Raw genomic sequence first — 12807 nt, 5'->3', positions numbered from 1 at the left:
AAATAATCGTGTTTTTGATGTTATGTTTTTGTCTTTTTATATAGTTGCTGATGCTCCTAATTTAAAAAAGGTACCTAAATAATTCTATAAATATTATTTGTAGCTAATTGCTATTTATTTCATTGATTCGGAATTCTTGGTGTCCGCAGTATTTACTGGTTTGGAGCTTGTTTTTTTGCCGAAAGCAAAATTTCCACTTTGTTTTGAGACAACAGGTATAAGGTTCTCCGCTTTCCGTATACTGCAAAAAAATGTTTCAATATTTTACAATATTTAACAGAATGGTTATATTCTTTTACACAGATTTCAGCACGGCTAGTTCTGGTATATTTTTGGTATACATTTTTTCTCCTGAAGCTTCTAACTCAGCTAATTCACTTGGATGTGTTCTTTTCATATGTGTACGTCGATTTGACCCATTTGTAAACGTCCTATCACAGAATTCGCACGAATATGGTTTTAATCCACTGTGAAGTATTAAATGGCTTTTCAGTGTTTTGGCACGCTTGAAAGCTCTGCCGCAATAGTCACATTTGTGTTGCATTTTGTCGGAATGGACTAACATATGGCTATTGTATGTGGCCCGGCAACTTAGCTGTTTCCCACATTCATTGCAAATAAGTTTATCTCCATGTATTTGCATGTGTCTCTGGTAATTGTACATAAATATTTTCAACAATATTATGCTAAATTTCAGTATTATATTACCTTTAAACGTTGTTTCTGTTTGAAACATTTCCCGCACTCCTTGCATTCGAAGGGAGAGTAGTCTGTGTGCGTTAACATGTGTTCTTTAAGTTGTCCTTTTGAGCGTAAAGCATCACCGCATGCTTCACAAATAAATGGGCGCTCATCGTTGTGTACACATTTAACGTGTTGGGCTACGTATTCTTTCCGCTGAAATTTGCGATCGCATTGTTTACACGGGTATAACTCTCGATGTTCTTTCATATGACTCTTTAAATTCGATTCACTATCAAATGAGCCAGGGCAATGTGGGCATATAATTTTTTCATGTTTCTTAATCATATGTGCAGCATAATTTCCGCTACGTTGAAAACGTTGTGAACAAATATTACAAGTGTATTTACTCTCTTTTACCACTTCTTCAGAATCATCCGTTTCAATATCCTCACTATTCAATCTATTGTCCGTTTTTCTCTCATCTTCGTCCGAAGAATCCATTTGCATGTCATAGTCATCATTGTCGACATAATTGCTCTTTCTTGTTGTTGCTACACTATTTCCAACTATGGCAAGTATTTTTTCTTCGGCAAAAGGGTCTTGAAGATCTTCTTCTTTTTCGACTTCTTTAATAAGTACTTCAGGCGATAATGCCACTGATATTTTTTCGTTTTTTATCTGAAATTTCGATTTATGTACTGTGCTTGCGGTACGTGAATCGGCAATAAAAATTTCTTCCACGGGTAGTTCAATGCTGGTTTGTGGTGTAAATGATTCTTCCTTAAATAGACCATGTTTCTCATACAAAGCTGATAAGTCTATTTTCATTGTATTATCGCTATGCAGTAGTTCATCGTAAAATTTTTGTACTTTTGTAATATTCTCACTAAAATCAACGAAGGATTTGACTACGTTGTAACAATCTGTACAAATTAGCGGTGTAAGTTTCTCGTCTTCTTTAATCTGTAAAATATGGCTTAAACGTAAAGGCATAAATGTGCATATTTTGATTTCAATTACATACATGTACTTGGAAAAATTCGGCTATTACGGAGACTATGTTGTTTAAATTGTAAACATTAAAACTGGACATGTTTGGCACACATTGCCCAGATAGGGCATTGATATAACTTGCATTGGGTTTAGCACATAGGCGACACCAACTTTTCCATTCAGCAATTAACTGATAATTTGTACAGGTATCTCTTTTGTCTAAATCGGTTTCTGACATTTTTATGAAGATTTATTTACTTTTTGTATAGTGAGTTGAAATTAATTACACATGCTTCCTTCCGTTTATAAAAATTAATACCCTGTTCACAAGCTGTTGTCTTTTATCCTTTTTTATTAATGACTTCTTTCAGATTTGCATTCTCTATTTGTTTATTATGACAATTATGTATGAACACAAAATAATTGTTGCGAATCTGATTTTGTTCTAATTGTTTACAATTCGAACGTTGGGTATGGAAGGAAATTGTCGATAACTTCAGATTTGTTAATCGATGCATATTTTGCCGCAATAATTTGCTGTTTAGCACGATATTTCTTTTTTGTAAATATTATACTTATTTATTTCAAAAACGGGAAAGTGCAGTTCTAACAGTTACTTTTTAATTTTTGTTTTAATAATTGAAAAAATACTTGTCTTGTCAGGCACATCTTTGTTGATAATAAAATGACAAGAGACGTTATGTTATTGATATAGCTTGTATATGTTTACATACATATAGACTTCACATCCAAGTATTCACAAATTCAATTAATGTAAGGTGAACAATGCCGGATAAGGCGATTACTATTATTTTAAAATTTGATATCCGCCGGTAATCAAGTTAATAAATGAAAGGGAATAAATACAGGGAAGTAGTTAAGGAAATACAATTAATTCGGCGACATTGGAAACTAGTATTTTCCAATAGAGCTATTAGATATTCTTGAACTAAATAGACGGTGCATACAATTATTTTTGAAGTTGCCAAAGAATTCGATTGTATTACACAATTATAGTGCATAAGCTTATACTTTTTTCTTAACGAGAAATATCCACTCTATTTGCAAACATGTGTGAGCAGTTCGTGTAGAGTCAAAGAAAAAGGTTTCCCGTTCTAATTAGAAAACATTTAACGCAATTATACATATATGTATGTATACACACCTAGTATCAAACAGTCAAATTGGAATCATTTTTATACACGATATTCTTTCCGGATCCTCTAATTGACAACGGTTTCGCGTGTGCACTTTTTGTGCTTTGTTTTCTAACATTAAAAAATACCACTACGTCATTTGATGTCTTATTCTTGTATTTGTAATTGGATTAACAACAACATCTTGTTGTACAGTTGGTAAAAACAATTTTATATTGATTGAAGATTTAATAAAATAAAAACATTTCCAATATTAATAACGTTAAAATATTTAATTTTGAAATAAATGTATGTTACTTCCACATATGCATCAGCACATTGCGTTATTATATGTATATGAATAAATAAATACAAAAACGATTATATATGTATGTACATATGTATTTTGTAATACCAAATATCGGTAATCATACTTTTGACGAAATATTCAGCCCTTAGGTATTTTTTAAACCTCCATAACCATTTTGTTTTGATGCCAACGGCATCAAATTTTCACCAGTACGCGCTCTAAAATATTAAATTTAAATAAGTATATATCACAGCATAAAGACAAACGTTCTTACACAGCTCTTAATGCATCCAAATTTGGTACATTTTTTGTATAGGCCTTTGCCCCAGATGCTTCTAAGGCCGCCAATTCAACTTTATGCAAAGTCTTTTTATGTAAACGGCAACTGGAGCCAGTTGAAAATGTTTTGTCGCAAAAGTCGCAAGAATACGGTCTGAGTCCAGTATGAGCTATTAAATGATATTTAAGCGTTTTGGCTCGCTTAAATGCACGTCCACAATAGTCACATTTGTGTGGCATCTTATCGGAATGTACTAACATATGACTTCTGAGTGTTGCGCGGCAACTTAGTTGTTTTCCACATTCAGTGCAGATGAGTTTATCACCATGTGTTTCCAAGTGGCGCTGAAATTCTTAAATTACTCAGCTGGTTTCGTTAAATTCTACTTCAGGATTATAGCTTACCTTTAATCTGTATTTCTCCTTGAAACTCTTTCCGCATTCCTTACAGACAAATGGTGTATAGTCTGTATGGGTCAACATATGTTGCTTCAGTTGTTTTTTTGTACGTAATGCTTCACCACATTCTTCACAGACCAATGTCCTGGCAAATTTATGATCATTCCTTATATGATTACCAAGCGACCCCTTCCTTTCAAATTTTTGATCACATTGTGGGCAACTGAACAATTTTCGATGATTTACCATATGCAACTTGAGCGTAGATTCTGTTTTGAATGAAGTAGGACATTGTGGACAAACGATTACGCCATGTTTTTTCTTCATGTGTCTAGAATAAATGCTACGACGTTGAAAGCTTTGTGAGCAAATGCTGCACAGGTGTTCTAATTCTTTTGAGATATTTTCATGAATGTCACCTTTTTTGTATGACTTTATTTCACAATCGGATGATCCTGTATCATCATTATCTTCATTGCTGCTAATGTCATCGGACATAGATGAAGTACAAGACATTTGGTCTAAGGTTCCTTCTTCATCGCCTATAGGGTCATTAAATTCATCTTTTGTCTCTTGAACTATTGTATCCAACTTTTCTGTCACTTTTATACACTCATTTTTTATATTAGTGCCAACTTCAGACGTAACTGTTAATTCGGCAACAAAAATTTCTTCAACCGGCAGTTCGTTTCCTTGTTGCGTTATTAGTGTTTCACTTTTAAAAATACCATATTTATCTAACAACAAACCCAAATCGAGTGTGGTTTTATCTGTACAATTGTATAATTCAGCGTACAATTGTTGGACTTTGTTTACGCGTTCGCTGAATTTAATTATACTTTTTACAAATTTCCAGCACTCTAAGCAAATTATTTGTGAAAGTTTTTCATCTTCTTGAAGCTATAAAACAATAATTTTATACAAAATTTCTTGGAGAAATAATCAATACTCTTACATGTATTTGAAATAACTCCCCTATTGAATGAACCATGTTAATATCATGCAACTCACTATTCAGGTCTTGTGAGCACTGCCCCGAAAGAAGATTAATACCGTGTACATCATCATTAGCACAGAGCCGGCACCAAGTTTTCCATTTAGCATCATAATTACGATCTGTAGAAAACTTTTCAGTTTCAGATAAAAGAACACTCGACATTACCACGAATATGTTTACTTTGTAATCTGTTTGTTTACTTTTCACTTTTGATTTCTATGAATTCTGAAATGCAGGTATGTGGCTAAGTTATCGATAATTTTCAACAAAACGATAACTCTATAATGATTAGTGAAATTTGGAAATAATTAGGAGAGATATAGTAAAATTACTTCTAAATTCTATTTTAATAATTTTTTTGATTGTGCATAATTAAATTTCGTAATTGAGATGGTTGAATTCAGTGAATGTATAGATTAAGTATCTCCAAAAAGTAAGTAAGATCTTTATATTTGATATCCAATAAATTATAACAACAAACTCGTACATGTACCTATTACAAATTTCTTCAAATTTATTAAATAAAGCTCACTTGTTACATTACTAGTCTAAATTACCCCAAATATTATAAAAATAACATAAAAATCCTAAAATGAAAAAATAAAAACATAATGTAGTAATTCTATATATTTGCTATTATTATTATTTAAGGATATCTGATACCACACCAGCACTTCATTGAAGTGCAAAATATTAATGCACACATAAATTATGTACATATGTTAATATAACTATAAAATTCAGATATTCAGATGTTACAACTAATTTGTCAACGTATACATTTAGAACTTGAATAAAAATATTAATTTTTTTATTACTTTTCGCTTGCAGCATTCGTAGTAAGCGTTGAATTCGCAACCACAGTTTTAGCTTGTATTTCCTTGTCGAAATGCACGCAACCGTTTTGTTTTGATGCCAGTGGCTTGAAATTCTCACCAGTTCGCGAACTTTAACAACAAAAGATATACATATGTATATATATGTATATATGTATATTTCAATTACGAAATCAAATTTTTTTCTTGCACTACTTACACTGCTTTCAGAACATGTAAAGTGGGTATGTTTTTGGTATATGTTTTAGCTCCGGATGCCTCCAATTCAGCCAATTCTTTCGGATGCATAGTTTTTTTATGAAATCTACAACTTGGCCCTGTTGAGAATCTTTTATCACAAAAATCGCAGGCGTATGGCCTAAGGTCGGTATGGGCAATTAAATGGTTCTTAAGTGTGTTGGCGCGCTTAAAGAGTCGTCCACAATAATCGCATTTATGCGACATCTTATCGGAATGTACAAGCAAATGACTTTTGAGTGTAGCACGCGTACTCAATTGTTTACCACATTCCGGGCATATGTACTTGTCTCCATGTATTTGCATGTGTCTCTGCATATGATTTGTATAATTTAAAATTGAACAATATGTTCGTTAATATCTTTAGCCATAGTAGCTTACCTTCAGTCGGCTTTTTATTTTAAAACTGGTGCCACAAATTTTACATTCAAATGGTGAATAGTCGGTGTGTTGCAGCATGTGCTCTCTGAGTTGCTTTCTAGAGCGCAAAATAAGACCACACACTTCACAAATCAGTGGTTGTTCATCTTCGTGTGCACAACTGATATGTTTTGCTAATCTGGTTTTTGTTTCAAACTTCTTGTCGCAAAGTGTACATGAAAAAGCTTTTGGATGAGTTTTCATATGTAGTTTTAGTTTAATGGCATTTTTAAATGAATCAGCGCATTGTGGGCAATTAATTTCACCATGTTTTTGTTTCATATGAGTGATATAGTTCTTAAGGCGTTGGAAACCTTGTGAGCACTTGCACCTTTTACACGAGTAATTATATTCCAAGTCTTGATTATGTATTTTTACGTTTTTCTCAGTTCTGTCTTCACTATTTTCTGAATCACTATTTAAAACATCAAATTTTCTTTCACTTTGTTCACTATCAGTACTGAGCTCATCTTCTTCAGCTATGGCATAATCTAGAATGCCTAAGCTATCATTTATATCTCCGATTGGGTCGGCAAACTCATCATCCTTTTCAAAGCCTGTTAACAGGATTTCAGCTGTAACTTCATCAGATTTCTTTTCACTTTTCACTTCAATTTCTGTTGACTCTGTTACATTTGTAATTGGTAAATCAGCAACGAAAATTTCTTCAACAGGCAGTTTATTGCTATTTGTTGTCAGAAATGGTTCATTTTCAGTTATGTTGTATTTCTCGTACAATGATTTCTGACTCAACTTGTTTAAGTGATGGTGGCTTTGTAGATCACTATACATTTCTTGAACTCTCTTCACCCGATCCCTAAAATTTATTAAGGAAGTAACTACTTGATAACATTCTGCGCATATCAGTTTTGAAAACTTATCATCTTCTTCAATCTATAAAGTAAAATATGAAAATATGGGTTTGCTGTATAAAGTATTAACTATTTACTTGAATTCGAAAAAAATCCTCTATAACTGGAACAATATTACTGCTGCTATAAGCATTAATTGCTGGCATAGGCATTTTCCATTGTCCGGATATCATATTAATATATTCGGCGTCAGCACGCGCACAAAGACGACACCAATTTTTCCATTCTTTGAGAAAAAAGTCTTCTTCTGCCATGTTTCCAATATGTTCACTATTAATTTTATGTAGTAAATCCCCCATTTCTAGCTCTTGTGTACTGACGATTTACTGTTATTCCAATTTTGTACTACATGTATCAACAACGACAGTTGCTTCACAAATTTGTTCCATTTGCATAATTTACAAACATGTATGAGAAAATTAGCAATTTAAAGCCAGCGGTAAACTGAAATGTTTCTCATTTATTTTATTGTTGCAACAATTTAGATGTGGAACATAGGTATATTCGATTAACGATATATCGATAAGTGTACCATCAAGTATCTATCGATTCGCATACGAATAATTAATTTTTTATTTATATATCAAGTATACGTCTTACAGATGTTAGCTAAAATTATTAATTATACTCGTTTATGTTTTTAAATATACTTATTTATTTACTAATTTATAAGAAATAATATGCTAAGTGCACATACTCAATATTGCAATCTCAAACGTAAATTTAAAGTAATCGTACGCCAAGATAGGTATTTAATAAAATCTATCTTTAAAATCTTTATCTATTTTATTAAATATATTGAATTTTGTGTTCAACTTCATATGCATTTAAATATACACATACATACATATGTTTGTATGCATAAAGTGTTCTGTTTACATGTTCATACGTCAAATAATATTGTATTTCAAACGTGATAACGAGTTTCACATACAAATGCATAAATCGTTTTTCTTGGGACTGTCATTGTTAAAGAAAACCAACTTTCCAAAACTGATTTCGGTATTTATGTATCGACTGCCATAGCTGTTTCGTTTGGTTTTGCTTCTACATCCTCTTTAGGCGGTTCTTTTTTTCTATCAAATGTTGCATAACCATTTTGTTTGGATGCCAGAGGCGTGAGGTTTTCCGCAGTTCGCGATCTAAAAACAAAATCGTAATTATGAATAACATAATCTATACAAAACATAAAAACCTTCAGCTATAATACCCTTCACAAATAAAAAAGGTTTCATACAAGAACTTGTTTGTGAAATTTCGTGAAGATATCTCGTCAAATGGAAAAGTTTTCAATATAAGTACTTGATTTTGACCGGTTAGTTTGCATGCCTTTGGTCAGGGTAAAAATATTCTTTAATATATGTATGTATATACTTACACGGCCTTTAACACATCTAAATTTGGTATATTTTTTGTATATGTTTTCACCCCTGATGCCTCCAGAGCAGCCAATTCAACAGGATGCATAGTTTTCTTGTGAAAACGACAACTTGGTCCTGTCGAAAATGTTTTGTCACAAAAGTCACATGAATACGGTCGAAGGCCAGTATGTGCAATTAAATGATTTTTAAGCGTTTTAGCACGTTTGAAAAGTCGTCCACAATAATCACATTTGTGTGGCATCTTGTCCGAATGCACGAGTAGGTGACTATTTAGTGTAGCGCGCGTGCTCAGTTGTTTGCCGCATTCTGTACAAATATGTTTGTCACCATGTATCTGCATGTGTCTCTGAAAGAAATACACATTTTATGTCATCAAGTTTTATAATTGTTAAACTTTTATAAATACCTTCAACCGTTGTTTTTGCTTAAAGCATTTTCCACATTCTTTGCATTCAAAGGGCGAATAGTCCGTGTGAGTCAACATGTGTTCTTTAAGTTGTCCCTTCGTGCGGACGGCATCACCGCATGTTTCGCAAATAAATGGACGTTCGTCATCATGTATAAACTTTATGTGTTGCGATACGTATTCCTTTGTTACGAATTTGCGATCGCAATGTGGGCAGGGGAATAATTGTCGATGGTCTTTCATATGTTCCTTTAAAACTGGTTTACTATCAAATAAGCTTGGACAATGCCGGCATAAGTGTTTACTATGCTTTTTCTTTACGTGTACCGAATAGTTACATCTGCGATGAAAACTCATTAAACAAATACCACAAGTATGTGCCGTTTCTTTGGCTATTTCAGCAGAATCTTCTGACTCTACACTGTCATTATTAATTTTATTTTTTGTATAAACTTCTTCGTCTTCATCATCAGTATCTTCGGTATCCATTGGCAAATTGAAATCTTCACTTCTGCTATTATCGTCGTCATTTACAGGCGCACGGGTTTTCAATTCTGTGAATACTTCCTCTTCCCCGAAGGGGTCTTGAAATTCTTCCTTTTTCTCGAACTCTTTAATAAACACTTCTGCCGGAAATTCATCAGAACTTTCATTTTTTATTTGAATCGATAAATTAGCACACTTTGGTACGGGCGAATCAGCAATGAAAATTTCTTCCACTGGCACTTTGCTACTACTGATTTGTGTCAAAATAGTCTCTTCTCTGCATAGACCATACCTAGCATATAAAGCTGGCAAATTGAGTTTGGTCTTATCATCGCTATGCAAAAGCTCATGGTACAATTGCTGAACCTTTTTAACGTTATCATTAAATTTAACAAATGATGTTACCACATCGAAACACTCAGTGCAAACAAAAGGTGAGAGCTTCTCATCTTCCTTAATCTAAAAAAAATGTAAATTATGTTTAAGTTTAAGAATTTTTTTTATTCAAGCACATTTACCTGAACGTGAAAAAATTCATCTATAGCAGCAAGTATGTTTAACGAATTGTAATTATCACTTGCGAGTGTGGATTGCGCATAGTGTCCTGTTAAAGCATTAATACATTGCACTTCGGCTTTTGCACAAAGTCGACACCAGCGTTTCCATTCCTCAAAGAAAGTGTTGCTTTCTTCAAGAACCAAGGGATATCTTTTATTCAATTCAATAACCGACATTTTTTAAGTGTTATATTTCTTGCCGTTGTTATTAGCAATAATCTTCAATTTACAACACATATATGGCTTCCCTCTTTTTCTGAAGTATGTCAATATTAAATATAGATATTTAGTTTACTTTATTATTCCAATTCAATGACGTTTATTTGATTTTGGGATAATGTTCTTTGCTTATGAATATTAATTATGTATACACACTGGTAAGTTAGTGCTTTCCTGTAATTTGTAACAAATATTTTATTAACCTTTTAGATATGTAAAGGATTGGTCGATATGTATATATCGATAAATTATAGCTTATGAGCACAATTGGGTTTGAGGAACACATATTTTTCTCATTGTCTGGTTAGCAGCCTTCCGTCTGTTAAGTTCTAATTAATATAACCAAGACTCTTTCGCTAAAGACATTTTTTTAACCAGCACATAAATGACAGATGACCCTAAATAATCAATACTTTGAAATTTTTATTTTTTCAACAGTATATGTTAACCGGTTATAATTACTCACTTTTAAAATCAATCGCGTTCACGCGTGAAAGTTTTAAAACATTTATAAATTTGTCTTCTACCCCATTATAGATACATTGGAATTAATCGCGTCTTAACATAAAACTCATTTCTAAAATTGAGTCTAGTTTATTTAAATATAAATTAAAAACAAAATTTTACATGCACATATGCAATTATGTTACAATGAAATTATGTCAGCGATCTTCGATGGCTTTCGGATAGCTTGACATTTACTGAACATTAAAGCTTCTTCGACAACTGTGTCAATGTTATCGATTTAAATAGTCGATAAATTTGTGTTACTCCAACATCATTCTACCAACAAAATCCAACATTCTGAAGTCTGGCAGAGGATAATCTACGAAAAATAAATATCATAAAACAATGAACATGAAAAATATGTCTTTATTATCAAGTACCACTACACAATATTCTTACCTCTCATGTTTGCGGGATTTTTAAAATACGTAGCCGAGCTGGTGGTTGGTTGATTCATACTTGATGAAAAATCCATTGCCTCAGTACTTGCATTTTCATTTGCATTGTCCGTTCTGCACACAGAAAAAAGAATTGGAAAATATATAATATAATATACGTACATACAGTTTAACTTACAATGAGTTATCCTCACTACCCGCATCGCTTTTAATATGTTTGCCTGTTTTTAACATCTCTAGTTCAAGTAGCTTCTCAGGATGCTTTTTCTTTTTGTGTTGACGACGAGTTGATGGAGCCGAGAACACTTTGTCGCAGAAATTACATTCATATCTTTTTTCACCGGTGTGTATATTTAAATGCACTTTTAAAGTTTTAATAAGCTTGAAGGCTCGCCCACAATATTCACATTTGTGAGCCTTATCCTCCGTGTGCACCAATAAATGCTTATTAAGTGTACATCGAGAACTTAACTCTTTGCCACATACGGTACAAATATGCTTTTCTCCATGAATTTCCATATGTCTCTATAAATGACAATAAGATTTTGAATAACAACAACTAAACGGGAGAAAAGTTACGAATACCTTTAGTCGTTGTTTCCGTTTAAAGCTCTTTCCGCATACTTTGCATTCAAATGGTGAATAGTCAGTATGTGTGAGCATATGTTCGCGTAAAATGGTCCGAGTGTGCACAGCTTCGCCACATTCTTCGCAAATGAATGGACGCGAATTGTCGTGAACAAATTGAATGTGTCTTGTGACATGAACTTTTGTTTGGAATTTCCGATCACATTGGGGACACGGAAAAATGAGCCTTTCATCCAAAGGTATGTATTTTTTCATATGTCGCTTCAACTCGTATTCAAATTCATATTTACGTGGACAATTTGGACAACTAAACGGCGTTGCATCACCAACAATTTTATGTATTTTCCTCATGTGACTGGTATAATTGCTACTACGTTGAAAACCCATTGAACAGATGTTACATGTAATCTTAGGTTCCAGCATACGTCTTTCCGCGGTCGACAAACGCTTATTCTTTTTTCTCTTTGTGCCTTCATCTAACTCAATTTTATGCTTTTTTTTCATATGTGTTTTATAATTGCTCATACGTTGAAATCCCATTGTGCATATTTTACAGGTTACTACATATTCCGTTCCATCCGCCTTCTTTACAGATTTATTTGGACTAATGCTTCCCTTTTCTGAGGTTTTGGTTTTACTTTTATACCTCTCGTCATCGAAGTAATTATTGTCAACTGCATCGAAGTCATCGCTGCTGCTGCTACTACTTGTATCATCGAAGTCCATAAATGATGATGCAGTCGTTGTTGGTGGTGGTGCGGATGATGCTTCAACAGCTCCGTTCTCACATTTTGTAGCTTTAACTTCACAATCATCATCTTCTGTCTTAATCACAATGTCCGGCTCACATATTACAGGTAAACTTTCTACAAAGATTTGTTGTTTAGTTGGTAAGAACGGCGCCTTAATGATTGGATATGCCGGAATGAAAATGGATTCAAGTGGAGGTTTATCTTCAGTAGTGTTTTTATCCATTGTTTACAAAATACGTCAGCAGCTTATTCACATAGAAATTCACTATTTCTACAAAACAAAAGGGGATGTACAATAACAATCGATTTTCTATAAAACCGATAATTTTATCTATTTTTTTACGATTTC

The 12807-nt window shown here is 33.0% G+C and overlaps 5 protein-coding genes across 6 annotated transcripts; all 5 read right to left on the bottom strand.

Moving 5' to 3' along the window:
• Nucleotides 1–31: 31 nt before the first annotated feature.
• On the bottom strand, nt 32–2137 carry LOC120768467 (zinc finger protein weckle-like). Its single transcript, XM_040095171.1, has 4 exons — nt 1709–2137; nt 709–1647; nt 300–649; nt 32–241 (listed from the first exon to the last, which is right to left on the bottom strand). Exons 1-4 carry the CDS (start codon nt 1913–1915, stop codon nt 115–117), a joined length of 1623 nt encoding a protein of 540 aa, XP_039951105.1. The 5' UTR covers nt 1916–2137; the 3' UTR covers nt 32–114.
• Nucleotides 2138–3142: 1005 nt separating this feature from the next.
• Nucleotides 3143–5012, bottom strand: LOC120768468 (zinc finger protein weckle-like). 2 transcript variants are annotated; one of them, XM_040095173.1, is made up of 5 exons: nt 4757–5012; nt 4221–4701; nt 3808–4070; nt 3398–3747; nt 3143–3341 (listed from the first exon to the last, which is right to left on the bottom strand). In XM_040095173.1, the coding sequence occupies exons 1-5, from the start codon at nt 4958–4960 to the stop codon at nt 3269–3271; spliced, it is 1371 nt and encodes a 456-aa protein (XP_039951107.1). In that variant the 5' UTR covers nt 4961–5012; the 3' UTR covers nt 3143–3268. The 2 variants fall into 2 exon arrangements, with proteins under 2 accessions (XP_039951107.1, XP_039951106.1); XM_040095172.1 differs by having other exon boundaries at nt 3808–4701.
• A 400-nt stretch (nt 5013–5412) lies between these two features.
• Nucleotides 5413–7653, bottom strand: LOC120768466 (zinc finger protein 567-like). Its single transcript, XM_040095170.1, has 4 exons — nt 7241–7653; nt 6253–7185; nt 5834–6183; nt 5413–5745 (listed from the first exon to the last, which is right to left on the bottom strand). The coding sequence occupies exons 1-4, from the start codon at nt 7460–7462 to the stop codon at nt 5613–5615; spliced, it is 1638 nt and encodes a 545-aa protein (XP_039951104.1). The 5' UTR covers nt 7463–7653; the 3' UTR covers nt 5413–5612.
• Nucleotides 7654–7881: 228 nt separating this feature from the next.
• LOC120768465 (zinc finger protein weckle-like) lies at nt 7882–10404 on the bottom strand. The gene is made up of 4 exons (XM_040095168.1): nt 9956–10404; nt 8952–9896; nt 8542–8891; nt 7882–8305 (listed from the first exon to the last, which is right to left on the bottom strand). Exons 1-4 carry the CDS (start codon nt 10169–10171, stop codon nt 8170–8172), a joined length of 1647 nt encoding a protein of 548 aa, XP_039951102.1. The 5' UTR covers nt 10172–10404; the 3' UTR covers nt 7882–8169.
• A 357-nt stretch (nt 10405–10761) lies between these two features.
• On the bottom strand, nt 10762–12730 carry LOC120769288 (zinc finger protein OZF-like). Its single transcript, XM_040096208.1, has 4 exons — nt 11704–12730; nt 11297–11643; nt 11120–11232; nt 10762–11039 (listed from the first exon to the last, which is right to left on the bottom strand). The coding sequence occupies exons 1-4, from the start codon at nt 12679–12681 to the stop codon at nt 10981–10983; spliced, it is 1497 nt and encodes a 498-aa protein (XP_039952142.1). The 5' UTR covers nt 12682–12730; the 3' UTR covers nt 10762–10980.
• Nucleotides 12731–12807: the final 77 nt, after the last annotated feature.

The sequence above is a fragment of the Bactrocera tryoni genome, chromosome 2 (assembly GCF_016617805.1).
Source record: "Bactrocera tryoni isolate S06 chromosome 2, CSIRO_BtryS06_freeze2, whole genome shotgun sequence".
Classification (NCBI taxonomy): Eukaryota; Metazoa; Arthropoda; class Insecta; order Diptera; family Tephritidae; genus Bactrocera; species Bactrocera tryoni.
This window is presented reverse-complemented; position numbering and strand designations above follow the sequence as displayed.

What these genes read in the sequence shown, in the direction of transcription:
- LOC120768465 (XM_040095168.1), bottom strand. Translation starts at nt 10,171, where the DNA reads ATGTCGGTTATTGAATTGAATAAAAGATATCCCTTGGTTCTTGAAGAA. An exon ending in AGCAAAAACAACGGTTGAAG is followed by an intron (nt 8,892 to 8,951) that starts GTATTTATAAAA and finishes TATTTCTTTCAG; the next exon opens with AGACACATGCAGATACATGG. An exon ending in TTAGATGTGTTAAAGGCCGT is followed by an intron (nt 8,306 to 8,541) that starts GTAAGTATATAC and finishes TTTTGTTTTTAG; the next exon opens with ATCGCGAACTGCGGAAAACC.
- LOC120768468 (XM_040095172.1), bottom strand. Translation starts at nt 4,960, where the DNA reads ATGTCGAGTGTTCTTTTATCTGAAACTGAAAAGTTTTCTACAGATCGT. An exon ending in GGGAGTTATTTCAAATACAT is followed by an intron (nt 4,702 to 4,756) that starts GTAAGAGTATTG and finishes ATTGTTTTATAG; the next exon opens with CTTCAAGAAGATGAAAAACT. An exon ending in AGGAGAAATACAGATTAAAG is followed by an intron (nt 3,748 to 3,807) that starts GTAAGCTATAAT and finishes TAAGAATTTCAG; the next exon opens with CGCCACTTGGAAACACATGG.
- LOC120768467 (XM_040095171.1), bottom strand. Translation starts at nt 1,915, where the DNA reads ATGTCAGAAACCGATTTAGACAAAAGAGATACCTGTACAAATTATCAG. An exon ending in CCGAATTTTTCCAAGTACAT is followed by an intron (nt 1,648 to 1,708) that starts GTATGTAATTGA and finishes CATATTTTACAG; the next exon opens with ATTAAAGAAGACGAGAAACT. An exon ending in CTAGCCGTGCTGAAATCTGT is followed by an intron (nt 242 to 299) that starts GTAAAAGAATAT and finishes ATTTTTTTGCAG; the next exon opens with TATACGGAAAGCGGAGAACC.
- LOC120768466 (XM_040095170.1), bottom strand. Translation starts at nt 7,462, where the DNA reads ATGGGGGATTTACTACATAAAATTAATAGTGAACATATTGGAAACATG. An exon ending in AAATAAAAAGCCGACTGAAG is followed by an intron (nt 6,184 to 6,252) that starts GTAAGCTACTAT and finishes AATCATATGCAG; the next exon opens with AGACACATGCAAATACATGG. An exon ending in TTACATGTTCTGAAAGCAGT is followed by an intron (nt 5,746 to 5,833) that starts GTAAGTAGTGCA and finishes TTGTTGTTAAAG; the next exon opens with TTCGCGAACTGGTGAGAATT.
- LOC120769288 (XM_040096208.1), bottom strand. Translation starts at nt 12,681, where the DNA reads ATGGATAAAAACACTACTGAAGATAAACCTCCACTTGAATCCATTTTC. An exon ending in AACGGAAACAACGACTAAAG is followed by an intron (nt 11,644 to 11,703) that starts GTATTCGTAACT and finishes TGTCATTTATAG; the next exon opens with AGACATATGGAAATTCATGG. An exon ending in AAATCCCGCAAACATGAGAG is followed by an intron (nt 11,040 to 11,119) that starts GTAAGAATATTG and finishes TATTTTTCGTAG; the next exon opens with ATTATCCTCTGCCAGACTTC.